This window comes from Zootoca vivipara, chromosome 6 (genome assembly GCF_963506605.1).
Source record: "Zootoca vivipara chromosome 6, rZooViv1.1, whole genome shotgun sequence".
Taxonomy (NCBI): Eukaryota; Metazoa; Chordata; class Lepidosauria; order Squamata; family Lacertidae; genus Zootoca; species Zootoca vivipara.
The window spans coordinates 89,651,808-89,677,396 of NC_083281.1; the positions used below are offsets into that span (position 1 = coordinate 89,651,808).

The following is a 25,589-nucleotide window of genomic DNA, read 5'->3' on the forward strand; positions in this document are numbered from 1 at the left end:
TAGCATGAATTTACAGCTGAGGCCACCATCTATATATAGTCAGTTTCCCGCATGAATTATTTATTCCCTTGTAGGAGACAGAAACAGTGGGCTTGCCCAGCTTCGAAATGTGATCATGACTAACCTGGCTGAGCAGCTTCAGAACAACAGATTTGGCAGCGAAGATGATGAGCATTACAGGTAAGTGACATGGGTCTTCCTGCATGTAATTTGCCAAGTGCACATGCTGAAAGCTCTGGATCATATCTAATGAAGACTTCTCTCAGAGTTGCTGCTTTTGTCGTACTGCTTCCAAATGTTTCATCACAGCTTGCTTGGGGCAAGTGGCCCCTTTAAAAAGGAATGGAGATGGCACAAATCCTGTGTCGTTCACCGTGTCTTACTAAGCAATAGAAAGGGAACAATTAGTAACGATTTCAAGAAACAATAATCACAACAACAGAAGCTTACAAGAAATTGTGTTTTTTGTAGCTTCAGGCCAGTTGATTTCCCCCTCAAGAAGAGTGTCTAAAAATTGAGTTCAAATCACAAAGAAGATTTGGCAGTAAGATAAATAATGTGGTACATCCTCCACAGAGCCAGTGCTAAAAGGACAGAATCTCAGATCATAATATATGTTTTTATTATTTATTTGTTTACTGCTTATCCTTCACCCTAAGGTCCTAGGACAGTTTACACAGCATTACAATACAATATTAGAAACAGATTAAAACAATCCTAAAAATATACACCTCAAGTGTCAAAGCCACTTTGTAAGCTGTATAATGAAGGTGCTAGACACGCCTCTGTGGGGAAGGAGTTCCATAGAATGCCCTATCCTGGATCCCCTGGAAAGAGGAACTACTAAGATGGCCCCCTCTACCAAGAGGGTATGTAGGAAAGGAGGCGATCTTTCAGATATTTCAGGTCTGTGTTGTTCAGGGCAACTTATTTTGAAAGTACGGTACTCCAGATCAAAAGAGGTAACTCAAGCCCTAGATCTTTACTTGCTATACTTACTCTCCATGGACATAACATAAAAATGTGACTGAAAAACTATGGGTAGTATATTAAACAAACAAACAAACAAACAAACATTAGATGATAGGATTGCAAGACAGATAAAGGAAACTATTTGTTGCAGTTTTAGGAAAGCGCATTTGGAATAACCAAACAGAAGCTTGAAAGTGTGAATTTGCAGTCCTCAGCAATTAAATGATGACATAAAATGGTCTGTTTTATATTTCCCCAACCACCACCACAGACAACTCTCTTGTGCACAGCAATTATTTGCAACGAGATCCCCTTTGGATCTTTATGGGCAGTGCAAACTGTCAGAAGGCCCAATCCACAGGGAGTTTCCTCTGCTCAGGCATTTGCTAGGAATGTGCTTGCTTGCCTGCATCAGAGAACTTCTCATAAATTTGTGCTCCCATTTCTGGGATCTAAAGAGCTGCTTCAAACACTTCTGAGTGCTAGAGTGCACCAGTGGAGTTTTGAGCTTGGAAGCACAGACCAAGCTAGGTCTGTGCTTCAACAACACCACAGCTAGGGCCAGCCCACCCATGAAGTGGGGTGAAGCAGCTGCCTCGGGTGGCAGAAGCCCCCAAAGCAGCCTCATCTGTGCCTCTGCCTCTGCCATTGGCACTGAGAGATCTTATGAGAACTCTTGCCTAAAACCAGCTTTGATACTGGTGCCACTTCTCTGACAGCAGAGGCAGTGGCATGAGGTGGTGCTGGCAGAGGTGGGTGGTGTGGCAGAGCAAGGTGGCGCAGCACTTTCTGTTTTGCCTCACATGTTGCAATGGGACATGCCACCATGACCCCAGCAGTATCAAAAACTTTTGAAACCCCCCTTTTTAAGGAGTTTGTTGTAAGGCATAGGGTCCTGCTCTTAGATGTGTAGAACTGTCCTGTAGCTGTAGACAGATGTAAGTTAGGTAAATAAAAACATGGTTGTGTCTTTTATATTAGCTACTAGTTCACCATTACCAAAATACTTAATATGCTTGCACATGAGTGTTTTTGTTTCCAGTACTGAACCCTCACCATTTTACCATATATTTCCTACATTTTTAAAGACTAAACGATGAACTTTTGCACTACATTCTCAAGATCGTTGTCCGAGAATCATGTATCTTAATCACCAAGTGCCAAACTGTATCCAGAGATGAATTTCAAAGGCTCCTCTCAACTGTGCCTGTGAGTAATACCTCCTATCTTGCTCTTTTTTCCAAAAGGGCCCCTTGTTTTATGGGTGCAGTCAGGATAGGGGCAGTGCAGCAGTCTGTGCGAGGTTTAAGGGGAGCATTTGGATTGTCAAATGTTATAGATGAGGCTGCAAACCTCACTGATTGTCTTCTGGATGCCACCTGCATGCCAATGTATTGACACTCTCCTACACAGGAGAAACAAGGACTTATGTACCTAGGAGAGGTCGGAACTTTTGATTCAGATTGTACTAACAGGCAGCGGCTGCTGATGCTGCTCTTCCAGTTTCTTTCCCAGCCTCACCTAGGAAGAGCAGTCTTATACTTTGTCCTGCCATGAAATTGAGCACCTGGCTAAACCAGCATGAAGCTTTCCATGCTGTCTGCTGTGAGTGTTTGGCCAGATGTCTGATAATGCCTTGCCCCCACATGTGCCCCCGCCACTTATTTTAAACATCAACCACACACACACAAAAAATCCTAATTAAGAGCTAATGTTAGCATGGTAGTTAAAAGTGAATGGCATGATGGGAACTCCGGTTTAAGTCTTGGCATTAGTAGTAAAACTCAATGAACAAACCAGTGTTGATTGCTTTTAACGTGATTTTTTTATTTTAGATTGTATTTTAATCACTTGTAAGGTGCTCTTGGTTCTATCTGTAGAAAACTGGGGTATAAATAAAAACAAATGAATAGATCAGAATCAAACCAAGCCACTCTGTTTTAGCCTCAGCCCTCATTGTAATAGTGTTTATCTTGTTACGTTTTTATCCTGCCTCATTTGCTCAGAGCTGCAGCCTTTCTGCTATTTTTTTTTCTTTGTAACAGTCATGAGAGGTAGGTGAGTGTGAGTAAATGACCCAAGCTTATCCAGTGAGCTTTGCACCTGAATGGGAAACTGAACCTAGTTACTTCAATTGTTTTCTGCCACAGTTTTGCCACTACGCCACACTGGCCGCATAATGAACATAACGATCCTGACCTGCTTTACAGAAGAGTCATGGGGTTAGGAAGAAGCAGCCTGAATATCTGGGTTATGACTATTTTGGAAGAATTGCAGAAAATGCTAAACAAATTGGTATTGGTGTGGGAAGTAGTACAGTAGTTGGGACCAGATTTAGACCAGTGTACTGTGCTACTTGAAATGCTGGGCCCAAGCCATCCAAAGTCTGCACCAAGAATAGTGGAATTCTGTGTCCTCTCTAGGTATGCAGATTTGCATGACTTCTTCTATTTTGCAACATTGTGGTTTTGCCAGTTGTGGAGGAGGGGCAAGGAGATAGGCAGAGTATTGGAGCTCTCCTGCCCTGTTATTTTCTAGTTGCCTCCACTCCTGAGATTTCAGCAAACATTTCCTCACACTTTGAAGCATATCTGAAAAGCCAATAAGGGCTAGCAACTTGCTTTAAGTAAAAAAAATGAAAGCATGAGGTTTTCAGGAAGCTGAATTCAATTTAGGTTTTCTGTGCCTCCATGGAATCAAAGCATAAACTATACAGCATTGTTTGAAATTTACAGTTACACTGTGTACTGCAATAAATATGATGAGATCCCATTCCCACTCTGTTGACCTTTCCTGAATGTATCGAATGTATCCATTGATCCCTGTGAATTCAGCTTTGTTTTAAGAATTAATTTGACTATCTGTTACTTGCCTATGTGTCAACTAAGCAAAATCCAGCAATTTGTGACACATCTCTCAAATTTTAGCTTGAGTTAGTGACTCTTTTGTTACATTCTTGTAATGCATTGCAGAGCTGTGACAGTAGCAGAAGAATGATATGACATTTCCCTGTTCGTTTTCTTTCTCCATGTTTCAAAAATAGCACACAGCCTTTTTCTGTGCTGATTTTCTAGTTGAAGTGTTAAGATGATAATGCAAATGGTGCTCATTTATATTAAAGGCTGCCTCTTCTTGCCTGCGGTATCTGATGGCCGTACAGAACCATCTTCTGAGTAATACAATTTTGATTAAGCCTGACGAAAACGATGACAGTGACAGCTCCTTGCAGGGAGAGACATTGAAGGTACAGGTAAACACCAATATTAAATTCCAGTTCTGATTTCAACAGCCCATGCTCTCTTCCGGCCCTTGTATCTCTGCAGTTCAGCTGATGGGTATACCCTCTCTGTGCTGTCTTGTCCCTTCTTGTTGTCTCAGTGTAATTTTGTGACAGCTTCAGTTAGAATTCTCAACAGTGACCTCTTCAAGAGGGAAGGTGCTGTTGAAGCTATGTGTGCCCTGATTCAGGAACTCTTGTGCTTTGCAATGCATGGCTAGGCTTCCCTGTTGACCTGCACCAGAGTGGCATTCAGGAAGACCAACAGAGATAATTGTGTGCTGACCCAGAAGCTGTACGCTGGCTCCCTCGGCCAGTAAAGCGAGATGAGCGCCGCAACCCAGAGTCGTCCGTGACTGGACCTAACGGTCAGGGGTCCCTTTACCTTTACCTAAGTCAGTGTGATAACCTCTTAAAACTTTAATCCCAAGTGGTTGCTGCCTCAATGCCCATTCTAGATGGACCTCTTTGCAGACATGTTGCGCAGGCCAGGTGACTGTCCTAGAACTATTGCTTTAACTGAACCACTGAGTATTCCTGATAAGGGAAAGCTATCCCTACACTTTCCAGTACTTTAAAATTTAAACATGTTGCTAGTTGTACCACTCAGGGAGATCTGTGTTCAGCAAAGCAGTGCTGTAGAATTTCTGAAAACACAATCCCCCCATCAACTCCACTACCACTCTCTTGGGAATATTGGTTGCTTATCTGAAGAAATGGGGCAAAATATGCTTTTATGCAGGGTCTGTGCTACTTTTCCAGTTGGCTTTGCATTTATTATCTCAGCTGCTTAAGGGAGGAGCAGAGAGGGAAAGGTAGCCCACAGCCCACTACTCAAGGCTGAGCCCTTGGGCTGGTAGATAAGAGCAGCTTCCACTTTTTTTCTATAGGGCCCACACAGGAGGCCCATGTTTCGTTTTGCCCCTTTATTTTCAATTCTGTCAGTCTCCTTTTTGCTATTCTTTGGCGTACTTGTGTACTTGTATGAAGTAAATGCTAACTGTGTCCATGCCGTCTTTCATCCGACAAACACATTTTTATTTTTTTTCAGTTCTTCTCTGCAGTTCGTATCATCCTCTCTTCCCTTCTAAGACTGTCTGTTTCGTTCCTTGTCTGGCCAGCAGACAGGGCTGGATTAACCATTCTGATAAGTACTGTATGCAGTCTGGGCCTAGCCCACTAGAGTCCCTAGTCTGCAGTTAACTAGCTGGAGTTTTCCAAATGCAATATGCATGTTTTATTTCCCACCCCTCTCCCACTTAAAAAAAGAATCTGGGGGGGAAATGATTGTTTCAGTCAGCCACAGGAAAATATCAAACAACATTGTTTTTCTGCAGTATAAATAGCGTCATCTGATCTGCAGAAGATTTGCCAATTGGGCAGGATGGTGAGGACAGAAGAAGGGGGAATGTGTGTGTGTGTGTGCGCGCTCCTGTGTCCACTAAGGTTGCTGAAAAAAGGGGGGGAAACACCTGTATCTAGTTGTTGTAAAAGGTTTAATGGATTAAATCTGTGTCTTTTGCATAGGAGGAAGAGCAATCATTCTGAGGGAGGTATTATTTTATTTGGTTTTGGAAGTAAACAGCATATTAGAAGAGGAATTCCACCACCCCTGTGTGTGTGAGTGTGAGACAGAGACACAGAGAGATATACAAATATAATCCTTCTGTTATGGGTGCCTACTATTTGTATTATTATTATTTTTTAGTACTTATATTAAAGGAAAAAGTTAACATTTTTTCTACAGTCTGCTGCCGAATGACTTTGGCACTTCAAAAAAATCAGTTAATCAAACTTAATTCCTCACTAGAAATTGTGCCCCTTGTGCTCACCTTCATACATAGACATTGGAAGACACATTGTGTCCCCGAGAAGGAACCTTCCCTACTTCAAAAATGACCCAATAGGGCTTCCATATTGTTTTTATCAGGCCTTATTGACAGGGAGCCCTCCTAGTCAAAATCTGTCCTTCATTTCCTGCATAGTGCATCTTGCTAGTACTTTGGAGTTTAACATTTTAAACTTCCAGCTGACACAGGAAAAGAGAGGTCGTTTCCCTGCAGAGTCGAAGGTGGAGCAATAGCAGCATCTGTTTTCATGGTGTGTCCACCCATTTCTTGTGTCCCAGTTACATCTCTGATCAAGGTGGATGAGTGGGGATTCTAAAGCACAGCAAAAGACATCTGGATGGAGATGGGGACCAAATGAATGTATCTGCCACAGGCAGTGGTGCCTCTCTGACCATCTTCAGTTGTTTGAAGGAAGCTATTGTCTGTCTCCAGTCTCGGTCCTGGAGAGATCTGTTGGTGTCGGCTTCATTCTCATGATCATCACATAAACTTCAGAAGCCCATGCTTATTTTTTTGTTCTGTTTGCTTATTGTTTGTTTTTAAGACCAGCTGTTCCCTTGGTCATGTAAACACAAGTTTCTTCTTAACGTTTTTGTGCCTAGGAGCTTAAAGCTAGTATCTTGGCTCTGGCTACTCAGATCCTTACGGGATGCGATGAAGTTCTAGAAATGCTGCAGCAAGTCACCACTGCTCTGATAAACAGTGATATTCCAGACAGGGAGCAGCGGTAAGTTTATGTACTTCATTTGCTTTGGAGATTCATGCCCCAGTTTTATTTTGAAAGGTCCTCAAGTTAGTTTACAACAGACTGCAAAGCATAAAACAAAAAGACACACAACCTGATATCCCTCAGATGAAGGATGGGATCGATATGTGCTTCCATTCTGGTCTGCAGTCCCAGGACACTGGCAGTTGGTGCAGAGTGATCTTTCTGGGAGAGGGAGGGAGGGAAGCAAGCTATCTGCAGCTGCCCTTTCTCTGGATGAGAGAAGTGGCCATGCTGCTATTATTCCCTTTTCCTGGATGAGAGAGGGAGGTGCAGTAGTCCAATGGCACTAATAGATGGCACTAGAATGTGCTTCTTTTCAGTTCTGGAAGTTTCTGTTTGCTTCCTTGGCAAAGGGCATTCACCAGAACTTGCACCATTTTGCTGTATCTCTCTTTACTGTTGCCAAAACTGGGGAACTGTCATGCAGTTTTTGTGTGTGCTGGAGGCTATTTGGTTGGCAGGATGCAAGTTAAGGCAGGGTCTGAGTCTCAAACTAAAATGTGCAGGGCATAAGAAAAGTCTGAACGAGGGGCATTGTGAGCAAGGGTCCATCCTTCAGAGGGTGGGAGAGGCCTAAATATGAGCTGTGTCAGAAGGAGAAGTTTGACAACAGCAGCAAGAAGGGCATGCTCCAGGAGGCCCAGAAGAGATGATGGAATGTTGAGAGCCGTCAGGGATCTGGGGAACAGCACCTAAGAGAGGTTGTTGCACTGTTGAAGATGGAGAAGATAGGATGTATTTGGGAGGTTAAGGCAGGCATAGGCAAACTTGGCCCTCCAGATGTTTTGGGACTACAACTCCCATCATCCCTAGCTAATAGGACCAGTGGTCAGGGATGATGGGAGTTGTAGTCCCAAAACAGCTGGAGGGCCGAGTTTGCCTATGCCTGGGTTAAGGCAACCTGGGGTGGGACATTCACAGTAAGCCAGTAGGGTGTGCCAAAGCAGGACTGGTAAGTGAGCATGGCAGCAAGATGCTCTAAATCCAGAGGGTCTCTCGTTGCAGGTTAAAAGGCCTGGAGCAGGTGACCAAAGCCACAATGCTGGGCCATTTGCTTCCGGTTTTGCTGACCTCTCTGATGCACCCCAATCTCCAAACATTGACCATGGCCGATGCTCTGATGCCTCAGCTGGTGCAGCTGGTCCTCTACACAAGTCAGGTATGGCCTCCTTTTCTTCTGCTGGTCGTTTCCCCCTCCTCCACCCCTCCAAATGGTTTTGTGTTTCTTTTCCTTCCCTTGAAATGATCTTTGCTACTGAAACCCTTGTGCAGAATAGCAATATTGTTACATTCTACCTTGTAACAAACTTTTTATAATGCTTATTGCCCCACTGGGTTTGCCATTGGGGTGGCATTCATCCTTTTATGGCATACAGTGTCACATTATTTTCTTAATGAACATCCCTGTCAAATTTGAGCTCCTACCACAATGCATTTAGGATACTGAGTTGCCTTGTTACAAAGACTTACACATAGCCATAATACGGTGCTATGTGGAGCACAGTTCAAAATCTGCCAATAAGCAGAACTTCAGGCTGCATCTAGATGGGTGGCTCCTAGCATGACCCAATTATTGCTTTTCCGTTGTAAGATATAAGTGAAATTGCAGCTGACTTTCCACCCTGTTGAGTGTGTTGTGCATTTTCTGTGTGTACATTCCACTGTGTTCTGTCCATACCAGTGGCGGAGCTTCATGCTCTGGCACCGGGGGTGGGGTGCGCCTCCCGGAGGGGCGGGGCACACATTCCAAGGCCGTGGCGCGCCTCCCGGAGGGGCGTAGTGCACATTCTGGGGGTGGGGCGTGCCTCCCGGAGGGCCATGGTGCACATTCTGGGGGTGTGGTGCGCCTCCCGGAGGGGCGTGGCACACGTTCCGGGGGCGGGGCCCGCGTTTTGGAGGCGGGGCGGGTGCCCGCGATGGCGCCCCTTGGAGCTCACCACTCGGGGCGGCCCGCCCCCGCCCCCCCGCCCCCATCTTCCTATGCCCCTGGTCCATACCATCCCTTCATTAAACCCCTTGTGGTATGTTATAACCGCTGTTTGTTTTCTGACCTCTATTTATTTCCTTTTGAAATAAATATTTTAGTTATCACTGAAACACTTTTCTGACTATTTTAAAATGGAACATAGCTAAAGTATTAGAACACTGTAAGCTATAATATAATTTATCATGTTGCTATGGTGCTGTAACTATACTAAAATAATGCTTTAGCTGTGGAGTGTTGTAGTGCTTTGCAACTTTCATTAAAACAATATAGATGGAAAAACATATAAATAATTACAAAATAGCAATTAAAATGTCATAAAACAACATTCCCCACAAGTCTTATAATATATTTGTGTTGAGCTGTGAGACTGCACTGTTGCTTTGTTCTTCCTAAAGAAGTTGGACTTCTTGTGGTCTAAGAAAAGATGGAAGAACCACAGGGCAACTACAGGATGACAATGTTTAGGTGATAGAGTTGTGTGGGTGCCCTGTAAAAAGTGAGTGAAGGAATTGTGTTGATGTCATGCTAAATGCCTATTGAGGAAGCATCTTCATTCTCCTTCCAGGCAATAATCTGGACCAGGGGACCTGTGGTATCTTTGAGGGCAATAGAGAGGATTGACAGGGCATCAGTACCAATGTATTGAATTGTAGAGTTGCAAGGGACTCAAATGGTCATTTAGTCCAACCCCTTGCAAGGACAGTCTCTCTCTTTCTCACCTCTCTCCCTGCCTCTCCAGTTCCCCCCTCCCTATTTGAGAGATATAATTATATACTACTTTACTAATCACAAGCAAACCATATTCATTTTGCTACAGACAGCCTTGCTGCTGAAAACCCAGTCTCCTGTTTTCTCTGAAGCGGGCAGTTCTCCTGGAGGGGCATCAGAGCAGAGGAGCAAGCTGTTCCCTGATGAGAGGTAATCAACGTAACATCATCCGACTGCCCTTTGACCCTCATCCTTCACTACTTTAATATGTTGAAGGCACTCTCTCATATGCTTGCTGGCAATGTTGCTTCTGGACACAAATCATTATGGAAGAATGATTCAGAGGCAAGGAACCCCACAGGGTCCGCATTGCATTGCTCTGTAAAATTGCCTTGTAGGCTCATGGGGAAAAATTTCTCATAAAGAGCTGAAAGTTTTATAGATCCAACTGAAGGTGTTTCTGGAGATCAAGTTACAGCTTTTATTTCTCCTCTCTTTCACTGCCACCTTAAGGGTTCTAGAGGAACAGCAGCAAAATTAGAAAAGGTTGAGATTGTTTCAAGAGCTTTATGTTTTTAAATTCATAATGGGCACAATGTATATTACCTGATCCTGCTTTTAACAACTTATGTCACAAGTAGGTGGGATGTTGTGAGATCTGTTACTGAATCTTGTGTAGTTTTATGAAACTGAACAGCAGCCATTACACTGCAGCACTGGGGTAAGGGGGTTAACTCTCCCCACTTTTCCTATTTTCCCAATGGCAAGCACCCTCAAATGTGCTCTTTGTGCTTCAGGAAAAGCTTGTGTGTGCCTGTATGAAACCTGTGTGGTTCCTCTGCATGGTAAATATTGGCTTGGAAGTAGATTTCAGCAATGCCTGATATTAAGGGTGCATAGTTTGAACTGCCTATTTGTACTGGTACCCACAGGCTTTGAGGTCCTTCTTGGGTCCGTACCCCCACTAGATGGGAATTCAGTAAGCTGAAAAACCTTCCAAGCCTCTTGAGCAGAGCTGAAAGTCAGATGAATGTAACCCACATGAGCAGCGACACCTCTGTTGCTGTTGTGATAGGTTTGTTGTGCAAATTCAAGTTTTTATCTGCTAATGTTTGTCCTTTTTCACTTTTTTTTAAATGCTAGAATGCTAGAAGAAAAAGAAGAGCCAGGTTTTCTTACTGGGTTAAAGATTCCAGCTCCTTGGGCTGCTGGGAAGACAGTAGAGACAGTCCATCCTGTCAGAGACAATTACAAATTTAAGGAGACGGTGCATATTCCGGGAGCCCGTTGTTTGTACCTGAGGTTTGATAGCCGCTGCTCTTCACAGTATGATTATGATAAGGTTAGTAGAATGCTAGAAAGATCTTCCCAGTGGAACAAGTCAGTGCTGTGGTGCAATTTCCATTTCCTTCAGTACCCTGTTTCTCATATTTTAAGACATACCCATAAAATAAGCCATAGCAGGATTTTTAAGCATTCAAGGAATATAAGCCATACCCCGAAAATAAGACATAGTGATAGGCGCAGCAGCAATGCCGGCCGCAGCAGGAGGAGGAGGAAAAAAATAAGACATCCCTTGAAAATAAGCCATAGTGTGTTTTTTTGAGGAAAAAATAAATATAAGACATGTCTTATAATATGAGAAACACGGTAGAGTTTGCACAGGAGCAGCTTCTGTCCCTTAATGCTCTCTATATTTATCATGGACAATATGATTATTGGATTATTGTTATTTATTAATTGGTTTCCATATATGTCCTAATAATAATAATAATAATAATAATAATAATAATAATTTATTTGTACCCCGCCCATCTGGCTGGGTCTCCCCTTTAATTGGCTTTAAAGGTCAGCACCAACACTTTGAATTGTGCTTGGAAACGTATAATAAAAACAGCTTTAAAAAAACAGTTGAGAGCAGCACACACACAAAAAAGAATTTTAAAACAATACAAAATGGACACCCATGGCTGAGACCTATTTATCCAGCTGGAAAAGCTTTTTTTTTTTAGGAAGAAAATGGCTTCAGTTGTTTCCATAAAGTGCAGATCGTGCCTATCTATAGCACCGTTTTTTGCCATGAAGAAAAAATGGGAAAGCTTTGATCTTAGCCTCTGTGTGTGATCACAGAAGCTGGGTGTGTGTGAAGAGGAGATCCCTTGCAATTAATGTATTCATTGCTGAATGGTGACCGCTAGTTGAGGGCCAAACTAGATGTGACACCATACATGTCATTAGCCAGTGGCTTTTTTTCTTTTCTTTTTTAATGTAAACACCTGCAGAAGTAGGATGGAGTGGACTGTGATCTGGATCAGAATCTGAACTGGGTGGGGCAGGTTGTCTCTTGCTGTGACCCTGATTGGGACCGAAGTGCCTGCACCTGATGTTTGCATTGGAAGGGAAACTTCAGTTGCCAAGGATCAGATCTTTCTCTTGCATACAAACAGCAGGCCAGGAGCTCTGATCCTGATCAGGATAATGGGGAGTAGGGTTCAAAAGGGAAAGTGGCCTTTCCTGCCAGGTTCCTCATCCAGATCTGAGGCCCTGCACCTGCTACTTACTTCTAAAAAGCCATTTGTATTATTGCTTCAGTGATTTGTGTGTAAAACCAGGAAGCCACCTGCTTGTCTCCTTCACAACAATTTGGAATTAACTTTAAATATTCAAACTGCCGTAAGTCTGCACGTTGTTTTCGTCTTTATCCCACCTAACAGTTTATTTCATGTTCTTGAAGTTGGTGATCTACGCAGGCCCCAACACAAATAGCCGGAAGGTTGCTGAATATGGGGGCAACACCCTAGGGTATGGCAGCCGGAGTGTCTTAGGAACTGGTTGGCCCAAAGACTTAGTAAAGGTACAGAGTAAATATTTCTCCATTTTTAAAAAAATAACCAACAAGATTTCAACCAAATTTGAATGTTGTTTGGGAACTACTTTATAGAAAAATGGTTTGCGTTTTGTTGTAGACCCATAAAAAAACCATGCAAGGAGGACTGTTGCAGCTGAGTTCAGTACTGTATTTATTTTGTAGTGTTAAACGAGGAGTGGCAGGAGGAGAAAGGGAAAGCAAATTTGATCTGATCTTCTGATACAGTTATAACTTGAAATGTACAGAGAAAGGCTGGCTATTGTCTTTGTGTTTTTTTAAAAACACTCTTTTTTAAAAAAAGAAGAAGCTTGTGGTCATTTTTAAAAACAAAATTATGAAATAATAGTGCCATTGTAGCTAGGCATAAGGGTAATCTCTTGTAAGAGAGATGGATTCATGGACCTGGAACAATCGCGGTTACTTCCTTGTCACCTCCAGTCCTTGTGTTTTCTACATTGGTCATGGTTCCATGGTCAAGGACCTCTACCAGTTGCAACCTCCGAAATCAGATTATGTATGCGAGTATTATTTGGGTTTTCCATCTCATGTCTGGTCAACCAGAAGAAGGATGATTGGCTTTTATATCCAAAGCCAATTCTTGCCCAAGAATGTCCAAGTTAGCTTTTCTCTAGATGCTATAACTCTGCACAGTTACAGATTTGGGCTTCCCAATTATATTTCCACAGTCCTGTTAGATAGGTTCCGTTTGCAGTGCTGGGTGGGGAGACTAGCCAAAAGTTACCCAGTGAGCTCCATGACTGAGTGGGTGTTTGCTCCTGAATCTGTCCAATGTGAATTTCAGTGATTTTTAGAGCCATCTCAGCTGTTGTAATGCCTTGCTACCCCATCATACTCCTGAGACCCCCATTGAAAGTCTGTGAAGACAGCAGTGCATGAAAGAGGGATTGCACCCTATCTTTAGCTGCTTGTTTAACTGTTTCTCCTTTTGCCCTTTCAAAACATAAGGTGGAAGGGGACACCGTTACCTTCTCCTTTGAAATGCGAAGTGGCCGGGAACACAACACCCCAGACAAAGCAATGTGGGGCTTTGCTTGTACAGTTCGAGCACAGGTAGGCTTGTGTTAGGTTTGTATAGGGGACATGAATGGAAATTTGCTATAATAAGTCTAAATATGCTGGATTTGAGGGGAGAGGAAGGAGGACAGGCATGTAATGGTACTGCCTAACATATTGTAGGCCCAAACTATGTTGTCTGAACCTTGACTACACATTCATATGTCGCTCAACTTTAACACTTATAAGCATATAAAAACCAATAGCATTAATTGTTGGGTGTGCATTTTTGCCTTTCTGTGCTGAAGGAGTCATCGGAAGATGTGTCGGGGGGATTGCCATTCTTAGTAGACCTTGCTTTAGGCTTGTCTGTGCTGGCTTGCTCTATGCTGAGGATTCTGTACAATGGACCAGAAATAACCAAAGAGGAGGAAACGTGCCAAGATCTTCTGAGATCTAAACTTTTACAGAGGTAAATAATATGTGGCTGAATGCAAGGGGACAGGATGTTAATTCCTTGTCAGATGCCAGAAGCCTCCTAAGCTTCCCCCCCCTTGTGTGCAGGTAGCTTAAGACCAAAGCCCATATGAAGTGGTACTCTTGTGCTTAGGAATCCCCCATGTCTTCTTCTCTGTTGAAAAGCAGCTGCTGGGGAGGGGGATTGTGGGAGAAGAATCATAAAATCATACAATTGTAGAGTTGGAAGGTTAACATTTCTCCCCTGCACCTTTTACCCAAGCGAAATCACACCTAATGGCAGCTTCGGTGTGTGGCTGATTGTGTCAGAAACAGTTCATCAGGAAAGGGTTAACATACACGCACCCCTTCAGTGCCACCAAAGAAAAAGGCATTGGGAGATTGGGTAAGAGACCTCCCAAGTCACATCCAGATTGGCTCTGAGTTACAGCAAGGTTGTTGAAATTTGTGAAAGATGGTTGTTTTTCCTAAATTCATAAATTGGTTGAATAGCTGAATTGCAAACAAAATGGGAGTAGCAACAAAGAGATTCCACAGTGTGCGAAAGAGATGTCAGAATGACTCTTAAACTGAAGGCCCAGTTGGTGTTTGTCAGACAGCTTCATTGTGAAGCTGCTTTAAGGTCTTTAGAGTTGTTTTGAGGAATAAGTGTGTTTCTCTGCTAGGAATGCACACTTCAGGTACACTGTCTTCTAATCTGCTTTACTTTGGAAAGGACAGATCTTGTTTTGAGGCTTCTTAGGTCAGGTTGATGTGATGAAAGTACAAAGAGCCTGAAAAGGAACAGAAGACTTCCTCCCTCTCTTTCATTTTACAGGTGCCAGTGGCAAGTGGAAGCCAATGGCGTCATCTCTCCAGCCCTCACCCCAAGCCCCTCCCCACTGCCTCTTACCATTGATGAAGACCGAGAGTTCACTTATCCCTCCGATATTCTTGTGCCTCCTGTTGGTCACTACTTTGACTTGCCAAGGATCAGGCTCCCTCCTGGAATCATGATCAAACTCAGGGAAATATCTGGTCGAGCTCGGCCTCAGTTCAGACCCAGCATCAGGTATATAACAGCATTTCTTCCTCCTTTTTTTTCTTGTTCATTTTGGGTCATATGCACTTGTAGCCTTAACAAATGCGTATGTTTAAAATAATCTCATTTTAAGTAAACTGAAGGGTGGGTTTATTTAATTCTTCAATAGCTGTCATTTCATAATATGTCTATTATATTAAGTATGTTTAGTAGTTGGATTTCTGAGTTTAAATGTGATTTTTAAATAAATGGTTATGGTATGTAGGTAGATGCTACTTGAGACAGTTTTAGGCCCCAGAGCAAGTGTGAATCATCCCCTTCCCCCACCACATACTAATATTATTAAAAACTGACCCATGTTGTTGATAGATTACTGGTCCTTTATACAACTTTCCCCTTTGCTCCCCTCATAGTGGACCCACACTCTGAGGCCAAACAAATCTACAGAATTGTCATGCCCATTTGCCCCAAAACCTTTTTACCAACTTTTCATTTTTGATTGTTACCTTCAACAGAGAGGTCATCCAGCCAGACATAATGGAAGAAATGGTAGTTTCGTGTGTGATCAAACATTTGAACCTGGTTGATGCACTCCAGTCCCTCATAAACTTCCAGTATCAAGAGGAGCATGCAGAAGAATATGACTTGCTTTGTAAAATTATGGGAGAAACTTTTAAGAAACTAAATGCCATGGAAAGACAATTGCAGGTAAAAATGCTACAAAAAAAATAATTTTCTGGTGTAGGGAAAGGAGATGGTGGGCCCTTTATAATTAAGATGTATATCTCCAGAGGGACCCTTATATTCTTAGCACACTGAGCACATTTCCCCTTACCTTTGGGTAGGCTAATGATGCTCCAACACTTTCACATCCCCCCACTTTTTCTTTTTCTTTTTTGCCCAGAGTGTCGCCGAATTAGAACAGAAATGGCAAAGTGAAGTGGAAGATGCCATGCATGGGAAATTGGAGAACAATGTGCCCTTCTTTTATGATTATCATTTTAACGAGGTGAGTATCATATGTTGATCCCCTTCAGTGCTGGTAAGAACGGAGCAACTCAGGCAATGCTTTCTCTAAATTGCTGCACTCTTTTCCTCTTCCTATAAAATGTTGTGCTGGCTTTATTAGTGCCCATGAACAAATCATGGGCACTTTGAAGCAGATGGACTGATCGACCCTGTGCTGGAAATTAAGCTGCAAATGCTGATTGCTGTTTCTTCCAGGAACAGCTGGGTTTTGCAGGCATAGATGTAAGGGAAAGGATCTGAGGGTTTCCTCAGTATGTCAGGGTAATAAAATAGAGCAACTGGAAGCGAGCAGTTTGAGGGAATTGTAAAAATAGTTGCCAGTGTTCTACTCCTGCCAGATAATTTAGAAATTGTGTCCGGTTCTGGGTAATTGTTTCAGTATAATTCAAATTCTTTAGACTGAAGGGGAAAGGGAACCTGCAGGTTTGGCAGAGCATTTACCGTGCATACAAAAGGCCTGGGTATCTCTAGGTAGGCTGGGAAAGTCTCCTGCCTGAAGCAGTAGAGATGGGGTCTCCTATGTAGCACCAAGGGGCCCTCAGACATCCCCTTTGAAGTTGTTTTGACTTTTGGTTTTGTTGTTTGGATGCAGGCGTTTGCCTGTTTGGGGGGGGGTTCCTGATTTTTGGCTGCATTTTGTTTCAATGGGATGTAGAGGGATGTTGAAGTCTAAAATTAGAGATCTGGTGGTAAGGAGAAGGTGCTCTGCAGACAAAGGCATTGCCTGTGCATTTAGGGCCTAACTAATGTCTGTATTTCCTTTCCAGCTAATATTTGGTGGGAGTTTCCTGCCTTTAGCTACCTGAAGAGTCTTTACCCTTTTGGAACTAGATTCTCTTCCTGATATGTATACCAGTATACCTGAAGGAGTGTCTCCACCTCCATCGCTCTGCCCGGACATAGAGGTCCAGTGCCGAGGGCCTTCTGGCGGTTCCCTCGCTGCAAGAAGCCAAGTTACAGGGAACCAGGCAGAGGGCCTTCTCGGTAGTGGCACCCGCCCTGTGGAACGCCCTCCCAACAGATGTCAAAAAGAAAAATAACTACTGTACCAGACTTTTAGAGGACATCTGAAGGCACCCCTGTTTAGGGAAGCTTTTAATCTTTAAGAAATTAGTGTATTTTAATATTTCTGTTGGAAGCCGCCCAGAGTGGCTGAGGAAACCCAGCCACATGGGCGGGGTATAAATAATAAATGATGATGATGATGATGATGATGTGCTAATCTAGCCTTCCCCAACCTGTCGCCCTTCAGATGTTGTGCACTCCAGCTCCCATTAGCCCCAGCCACGATGGGAGATGTGGTCCAAAACTGCTGGAGGAAGGGACAGAGCAGAAAATTGTGTCGGTCCACTTTTAAAGTGAATCTTCCTAATTCATACTTCCTGGAACAATGTACAAACTGTAGTGCAGCTGTCCTTCAAAATTCACACTTCTTCAGATTTTGTGATTGAGTTCTCCAACCAAAGAATGTGTATAAAAATATGTGATTTAGAGGAAAACATGCATTAAAATGCATATGTTAGTAAAAATAGCATTCAAAATACAGTATATTTTGGGAAATGTGTATATTAGGAGAAATTCACACAAAAATGCTGGTGAATATTTACGAGGATTTTTAAAAAAATTGTAAATGGATGCAGAAAGTGGCAAACTGAATTTAAGACTAAAAATATGAGAAACAGGAATTGACTGAATTTGTCCATCCCTATTTGAAGGCCACCAAGTTGGGGAAGCCTGGGCTAATCAGTCTGGTTCAGGCATCCCCAAACTTTGGCCCTCCAGATGTTTTGGACTACAGTTCCTATCATCCCTGACCACTGGTCCTGTTAGCTAGGGAACATGGGAGTTGTAGGCCAAAACATCTGGAGGGCCGCAGTTTGGGGATGCCTGGTCTGGTTGATTCTTAGTTTGGAAATGAAAGGAACTGAATCTTGATGCATTCTTTGTTTCCTAATGCAGCTGGTGCAACTAGCTCAGAGCACCAATGCTGTGCTCGATCTGTCCACTGAAGAGGAAAGATGGATTTTATTTCACAAATGGAACTGGACATTTCCTGTCCACGTAATCAACAAAAACTCCACATTATCTCCTGAATCGGATATATTCTATTCTATTTATTCATTAAAAAATAATAACCATGCTTTCCTATAAAATATTGCAAGGCACTATACAACCTAAAAACGCAAAATCTCGCCTCCCTTTTCAGTATATTTTCCCCTTCTCTCTAGAACAAAATGAAAGAATTGGAACTTTTGTGTTCAATGAAAGAGATTTCTTTTGATGGAAGTGATCTCGAGAATATGGTTCTCTCACTCAGGTTAGTGTGGCTGCTGAATTTGGTAGAAATTCTGTTCTCTTTATTTGGGTGGTTTATTTGATTCGTATGTGTGGGTTGGTACATTTGTAAGTTCCAGTCTGAGGTACCCAATATCCAGGTTTTCTCCTAATGCAATCTCAGATTGAATAGCATTGCATGTTCTCTTCCAACGTGTTTCTGAAGATCCAATGGACATCTGACCTGTGTGGGATTTTATTTCCCTGCTTTTTAGGGAGAAATTCTTCCAAGAAGTAAACTCTCTGCTTCAGAAGCCTTTGCATCCCATGGGTAAAACAAAAACACTGGTCAAGAGCCTGATGAACCGAGCAGAGCTGCTCTTGCATGTCACCATTGCTGCACAGTCTGGGCTTACCAGAAGTATATCTGGCACACCTGCAGAGACACCAGGTAAGGATAGTGGCCAAAAAGAAAGAAAGAATCTGATGACTTAAAGCGAAAGATGCTCTCAGTGCAGTGATTCCTGCAATTTTCAAGCTGCTTCAGAGTAGAAACTCAGGCAATGAAAGAGGAAGAGAAGGAGAAAGCAGCAGCAATGTTTTTAAGGGATAGGAGGAAAGTGTTTTGGGTCTCTCCCCCCCTTTTCTTACTCCATTTAATTCTGCTTCATCTCCTAAATGTAAATATAACATGCCCAATAAAAAGAAAATCGAATTTACAAAGGACAAAGAGAGGTACTGTATAACATATTAACAGTAGATATAAGCTTTTATTAATCAACCTGTCTTTTTTTCTGTTAATCTTATGTCACCTCATTTGGAGCGGGGGAAGGGTTGGGATTGTATGCAGCGGGTACATAGCTTGTGGGCGCTCCTGGATCCATTACTGTCGCTTGAGACCCAGGTGGTCTCAGTGGCACAGAGTGCCTTTCATCAGCTTCAGCTGCGCCCCTATCTGGGCAGGGGTAGCCTAACTTTCTGGCAACCTCTATGTTGGCTTACTGCAATTGTTATACATGGGGCTGGTGCAAAATTTGACAGCCAGGTTGCTCACCAGAACGAAACTGTTTTAGTATATAACGCCGATCCTGGCCCAGCTGCACTGGCTGCCAATTCAAAGTGCTGGTGCTGACTTATAAAACCTTACGTCTCTGCATATAAACTGACACGGAACCTGCGTTTGTCATCCGAGGCTCTTCTCTATGTCCCCACTCTCTTGAGAGGTTCAGAGGGTGACAGCACAGGATCGGGCCTTTTCTGTGGTGGCACCATTATTACATGTCTTTAGCAGGGCTTGCCGATCAGAAGGTCGGCGGTTCAAATCCCCCCGACGCGGTGAGCTCCCGTTGCTCAGTCCCTGCTCCTGCCAACCTAGCAGTTCGAAAGCATACCAAAAATGCAAGTAGATAAATAGGTACCGCTCTGGCGGGAAGGTAAACAGCGTTTCCATGCGCTGCTCTGGTTCACCAGAAGTGGCTTAGTCATGCTGGCCACATGACCCAGAAGCTGTACGCCAGCTCCCTCCTCCAATAAAGTGAGATTAGCGCCGCAACCCCAGAGTTGTCCACGACTGGACCTAATGGTCAGGGGTCTCTTTACCTTTAGGTGCCAGGAAAAACATTCCTCTTTAAATGTGGGAATGGGGTAGGGACTCTTATTATGATTATTTTATTATTATGCTGCGTAAATTATGTTCTTAATATTGTACACATCCCTTGGATCTTTGGATAAAGAGAGATATAGAAATAGCAGCAGCAGCAGCAGCAGCAGCAGCAGCAACAACAACAACAACAACAACAACAATATCAAAGCTTCATTTTGTTCCCGTAACACTACAGCTTGCAAATCAGCGTCAGAAACAAAGGTGATATCCCATGCAGTTCGCCAGCCTGTTTTCCTCCGCAGTATGTCAGCACCATCTGACCTTGAAATGATTGCAAATGATGACCTAGAGTTCACGAGGTCAAGCCAGAGGTATATGTTGTCTCTCACTTCCTTTAAGTTCAGTCAGTGTTTTGTTACCCTCCCAGTGCAATTGGAGGTGACTGAATCTCCCTAATAAGATCCGTTTTTCCTCTCTGTAGGCGGCGCCATGTGACTAGTCACAGAAGCAGCTCTTTTACTCTTCTTCAGTCTCTCACCGTTGAGGACAGCCGAGACAAGCCCACCTATAGTGTCTTGCTGGGGCAGCTGTTTGCTTTCATCGGGACCAATCCTGATCAAGCAGTAAGTCATGCCAGTGACAGAAGTTAGTGTGCCTATCAGACTGTTGCAGTCAAAGAGCATTAATTCTCATACCTGTGCATGCTCTGCAACAAAACAATGTCTCCCAGGGCTGTATAGAATAAAAGCAACAAACACATTACAATAGAACACTAGGTAAAAGCAATACCAGCGAAGAATCAACAAATCTTCAAAATCCAGCAAGCACGCTTGACCACCTACACGCTAGACCACCAAGCAAATTTAAAAAATATTTGCCTGGCACCAAAAAGATACCAACATTATCACCAGGTGAAGTTTTCTGGGAAGACTATTCCATAAATGGGTCATCATGACCAAGGGACCCCTTTCTTCATCCACCACCTGCTGAACTTCCGATGACGGGGTTTGTAGAAACCTTGTAGAAAGGCTCCCATTGTCAAAAGTCATTATACGTCTGAAGCTGCATTATACTAAGGCCATTGGTCTACTTTTAACTGGGAATGGCTCAGATCTGCTGCCTGAGATCCTCTTAGCTGGAGATGCCAAAGACTGAGACCTGATTTCAGAAGTGTGTAGGACTACAGTATGTAGTGATTAACCCTAAATCCTGTTCAGAATGGAAGGAGTGGCAGGGGTCTAGTTTTGGCATCCAGTGATCTGTGAGCATGTTTAAGGGGACATAGTGCAAGCCAGGAATTGAGCAGGAAGAGTAAACGGCCACTTGTGCATTGTGGCTTTTTGAAGGGATATTTACTGAGACTTGTGGGCATCATAGGGGACACTGATGAGCACGCTGGCATCCACAGGCGCTGCATTGGCAACCCCTGCACTACATGCAACTTTTTATTAGTAACCCTCACTTTGCATGCTTCAAGGAAGATGGTATGCTCTGAACCAGCCAGCCATCACAAACAGAAACATTGCTGATGTCCCCAGTGGCAATGTCACAGGATTCACCCATCCCTTTCTCATAGGTATCGAGCAGCAGTTTCCTATTAGCTGCTCAGACTCGGTGGCGCCGTGGAAACACCAGAAAACAGGCCCTGGTGCACATGCGAGAGCTCCTGACAGCAGCTGTTCGTGTTGGTGGTGTGACGCATCTTGTGGGTCCAGTCACAATGGTGCTTCAAGGAGGCCCCCGGTAAGTTCCCTTCAGAGACTCACATCTGGAGAGGAATGTGGATTGTTGGGGGGAGTAAGAGTTATCTTCAGAAACAGACTTGATGAAGAAACACTGGAGGTGGCCCAAAAAGCACTGCTCGTGGCATGAGACTATATCACAGGGACACCTTTGAGTGGTGGTTGGTTAGACTGTCTTGAAATTGATTGCTAGAGCCAAGGTTCCGACAAATTTGAAAGCTGAACAGATTCTTTAGGCAATTGTGTAATAATTGGCACCCCCTTATTGAATGCATTGACCAGAACAACATGTCACAGCAAGTCCAACTTGCCAATCTGAAGGGTTCCCTGAGGAAAGACCATTGCTGTTTAAAAACCAGCATAAGTTTGTAATTTAACATGCCTCTGATTCCCTACCTCTTCCCGTCACAAATATATATATATATATATATATATATATATATATATATATATATGTATATATATTCTTCCATCTCTCAGATTGGATTTTGTTTTGCTCTTTTCAAGGGTGTGGGTATTAATTGCAGCAAGCTGCTAAATGCGTGGCTGGTTCAATGCAAAAATGTCCCTTCTATCTTAAATCGCACCTCACACTTGCATCCTCCAGGGATTTGGGGGCAGTTTATATTTTTTAAAAGTATGTTTTAATAGGGCCTGACTGTTTAACTTTCCACAGAATTGAAGAACTCACCTGTGGTGGAATGGTGGAGCAAGTTCAGGAAGCCTTTGGGGAGACCATGACCTCTGTGGTGGCACTCTGCGCTCGGTACCCCATTGCATGTGCAAACAGCATTGGCCTGCTGTGTACGATCCCATACACCAGGTAGGCATGTCCCACCGTGGGAGAGCTTGTGAGCAGAGTATCCTGTTACATGAGGAAATGTGTCCAAAATTAAGCTTTACCAATAACCTGCAAGTGGTTTTTAAAAGTGGTTGGTGATGCCTCCCTCACTTATCTGTGTTGCTTTTATGGTTGCACTGCTGCCATTGGAATGTTCTGTTATGCCACCCCTTCCCCCACCTCTGGAATTTTGCCTTCACAAACTGAGTTTCCCCCCATCTCATTTTGAATTACTGGTAATATTTTTATCAGGTGCAGTTGTGCTGATAAAAAGTTAGACAAGTAAATACAAATTGATTTCACCAATGCTGCTGACCAGGAGGGAATGAGTATAGGAAATGATTAAAGGGCCAATTTCAGTAATCTCTCTCTCTGTCTCTCTGAAATGAGCCCTTTAATTGGCTATTATGGGAAGGGCTTATATTTCAGTGGTAGAACACGTGCTTCACACACAAAAGGTCCCAGATTCAATCACCAATGTATTCAAGTAGGGCTGGGAAAGAGTCCTGTTTCGAAGTGACTCCCTAGGTTTGCAATCATTGTCGACGAAACTGAGCTGGACGGAACAATTGTCTGACTACTGGTATATGGCATAAAGGTCTCCCCATTTTGATGTAGTTTAGAGCAGTTCCTGATTCTTCCAAATATCAGCCCTTTAGTTCTTTCCCCCTAAACTAGTTATTTTCTGACCTGGTTGAAGAAGAAACTAATCAAGGGGGACTGGAGAAATAGAAGCTGCTTTAAACCACACTGACACTTTTAAAAAGCAAAGAGTCCTACTGAACTGAAAGGAATTTACCTCTGAATAAACATATTAGAATCTTGCCTGTGAGAATAGCCATAATGGGATTATTATGGGGAATGTGGGAGCATACATTAAATGCTATGTAGAACTGTAGCAGTAATTTAGTTTCTAGATGCTTGTGGAAGAGCAATGCCTTAGTAGCTCTAAAGAGCCCTAGTGTGAAAAGGGCTAGAGTAACTCCACATTGTGCTGAGAATGCCAAGGCAGCCCATATCAGTTTTTATGTCCAAATTTGCCTATAGATAGTTAAAGATCTTGCTCTTCTTTCTGGCCATAGCTTAACCATGGGACTCAGCATTCAGAATATACAGTGGTACTTCGACTTACGAACGACTCAACAACCGAATTTTTCAACTTACGAATGGGGCAAATGGCCACACGCTTACGAATTTCTCGACATCCGAACGGAAACCACGACGGTTTTAGATAGGGTTTTTTCGACTTACGAATTTTTAGATGGGGTTGCTTCGACAATTTTTTCCGTTTCCAATGCATTCCTATGGGAAATCGTGTTTCCAATGGCGCTTTTCGACTTACGAATTTTTCGACCTACGGATTAAATTCATAAATCGGAACAGATTAAATTCATAAGTCGAGGCACCACTGTAATTAGAACAATGAAAATAGTTAAGCACAAGACACCACGGAATTATATATCTCAGCAAAACAGGAAATGAGATTGACAGACGCTGTATATTTGTTGTGTGGTTTCAACTTGGGCATGTATTAAGAGGGCTAAAATGTTACTGTCACCCCACTATCGTGGTTCATGTTTCTGGGCAGGAGTGAAGAGAAGTGCCTGGTGCGGAGTGGCCTCGTCCAGCTGATGGATCGGTTGTGCAGTTTAAGCAGCCAGACCGAATCCAGCTCCAATGAGAAGCAAACAAAGAAGCAGAAAGTGGCCACCATGGCTTGGGCTGCCTTCCAAGTGCTAGCCAACCGTTGTGTCGAATGGGAAAAAGAGGAAGGTAGGAGGGGCTTGCAAGCCTGGCCCTGGTTATGTGAACTAAGATGCTTGACAATGTATTTGTGCAGTAAAGAGATATGGAAGCTTTATGTTGAACTGAGTGTTCAGTGGCAATAACTTAGTGTAAAACTCTCCTGACTCCTTTTTGCTTCATTGTCCATCTACATTCTCATTTTCCAATCTTGCAGCTCTCTTAAAGCATCTCATCCCCTTTTTCCGCTCTTCACTTTTTCAAGTTTCTGACTCCTCGACTTTTTCAGACTAGTTTCTAGGCTGACTTGTGTACAGCATTATCACTTCCCACCTGAGCCCCTTTTAGCTAATCAGGAGATAGACTCTTGGAGATGCTTATTTTTCTCCTTGGCTGCCAGACTCTGAACTTTTGACACTCCTGTGCACAACTTCCTGAGCAAAACATCCTATTATACTTCTAATTCTCCTGTGGACTTTTGACTTGCAGGAGAGCATCTAAATCAAAAGCAACCATCTTATAACTCAGGTTTTACAACCTCAAACCCAACAAAAATGCCTAAAAGGCCCACTCAGGACTATACTGCTTTTAATGTTTTTTGTTGTTTTTATGTTGCTGTATACCACCTGATAGGGACGTGGGTGGCACTGTGGGTTTAACCACAGAGCCTAGGGCTTGCTGATCAGAAGGTCGGCGGTTCGAATCCCTGTGACGGGGTGAGCTCCCGTTGCTCTGTCCCAGCTCTTGCCAACCTAGCAGTTCAAAAGCAAGTCAAAGTGCAAGTAGATAAATAGGTACCACTACAGCGGGAAGGTAAACGGCATTTCCGTGTGCTGCTCTGGTTCGCCAGAAGCGGCTTTGTCATGCTGGCCACATGACCTGGAAGCTGTACGCCGGCTCCCTCGGCCAATAACGCAAGATGAGCGCCGCAACCCCAGAGTCGGTCACAACTGGACCTAATGGTCAGGCGTCACCTTTACCTTTTACACCACCTGATATTTTATGAGTGGGTGGTGTTTAAATACTTTTCTAAATCAATAAATGTTTCTACATGTACACCAACCTCCAATCTACATTTTTTCATTATAGGTATTCTCCTGTTTCTAATAGCTTCTCAGTGTGTTGGATCTCATCAACTAGGATCCCATTTATATTCCTTTTGCAGGTGGATCAACGGAGGCTGTGCACTCAGGTTTGGCTCGCCAGGTCTCCAGTCTCTTAACCAACCACCTAGCACGTGCCACAGAGTGCTGTGGCAACCAGGCAGCTGGGAATGATGCCCTGCAGGATGTGCTCAGTCTCCTGAATGATCTGTCTAGGTACAGCCGAATTCTTGGTCTCTGGGTCACACTTTAGACTAGAATGAACTCGTTTTAGTAATGTTGGTGGCAGAGCTTTGGAGTATAAAAAAAA

The 25,589-nt window shown here is 43.3% G+C and overlaps 1 protein-coding gene across 8 annotated transcripts in view; it reads left to right on the forward strand.

Moving 5' to 3' along the window:
- The window catches only part of HECTD4 (HECT domain E3 ubiquitin protein ligase 4), a 111,822-nt gene that overhangs the window by 40,764 nt on the left and 45,469 nt on the right, over positions 1–25,589 (forward strand). For 6 of the 8 annotated variants that reach the window (XM_060276330.1, XM_060276331.1, XM_060276333.1 and 3 more), the window contains exons 15-35: positions 75–180; positions 2,061–2,181; positions 4,094–4,222; positions 6,702–6,826; positions 7,874–8,027; positions 9,673–9,773; positions 10,707–10,905; positions 12,298–12,417; positions 13,399–13,503; positions 13,755–13,918; positions 14,741–14,974; positions 15,460–15,652; positions 15,849–15,953; positions 18,202–18,290; positions 18,523–18,698; positions 20,086–20,221; positions 20,332–20,473; positions 21,427–21,593; positions 22,269–22,415; positions 24,022–24,206; positions 25,342–25,495. In XM_060276330.1, coding sequence (XP_060132313.1) covers positions 75–180; positions 2,061–2,181; positions 4,094–4,222; positions 6,702–6,826; positions 7,874–8,027; positions 9,673–9,773; positions 10,707–10,905; positions 12,298–12,417; positions 13,399–13,503; positions 13,755–13,918; positions 14,741–14,974; positions 15,460–15,652; positions 15,849–15,953; positions 18,202–18,290; positions 18,523–18,698; positions 20,086–20,221; positions 20,332–20,473; positions 21,427–21,593; positions 22,269–22,415; positions 24,022–24,206; positions 25,342–25,495 — 3,052 coding nt within the window. The remainder of the gene's footprint in view (positions 1–74; positions 181–2,060; positions 2,182–4,093; positions 4,223–6,701; positions 6,827–7,873; positions 8,028–9,672; positions 9,774–10,706; positions 10,906–12,297; positions 12,418–13,398; positions 13,504–13,754; positions 13,919–14,740; positions 14,975–15,459; positions 15,653–15,848; positions 15,954–18,201; positions 18,291–18,522; positions 18,699–20,085; positions 20,222–20,331; positions 20,474–21,426; positions 21,594–22,268; positions 22,416–24,021; positions 24,207–25,341; positions 25,496–25,589) is intronic. The other 2 variants (XM_060276332.1, XM_035120137.2) reach the window with 1 other exon arrangement.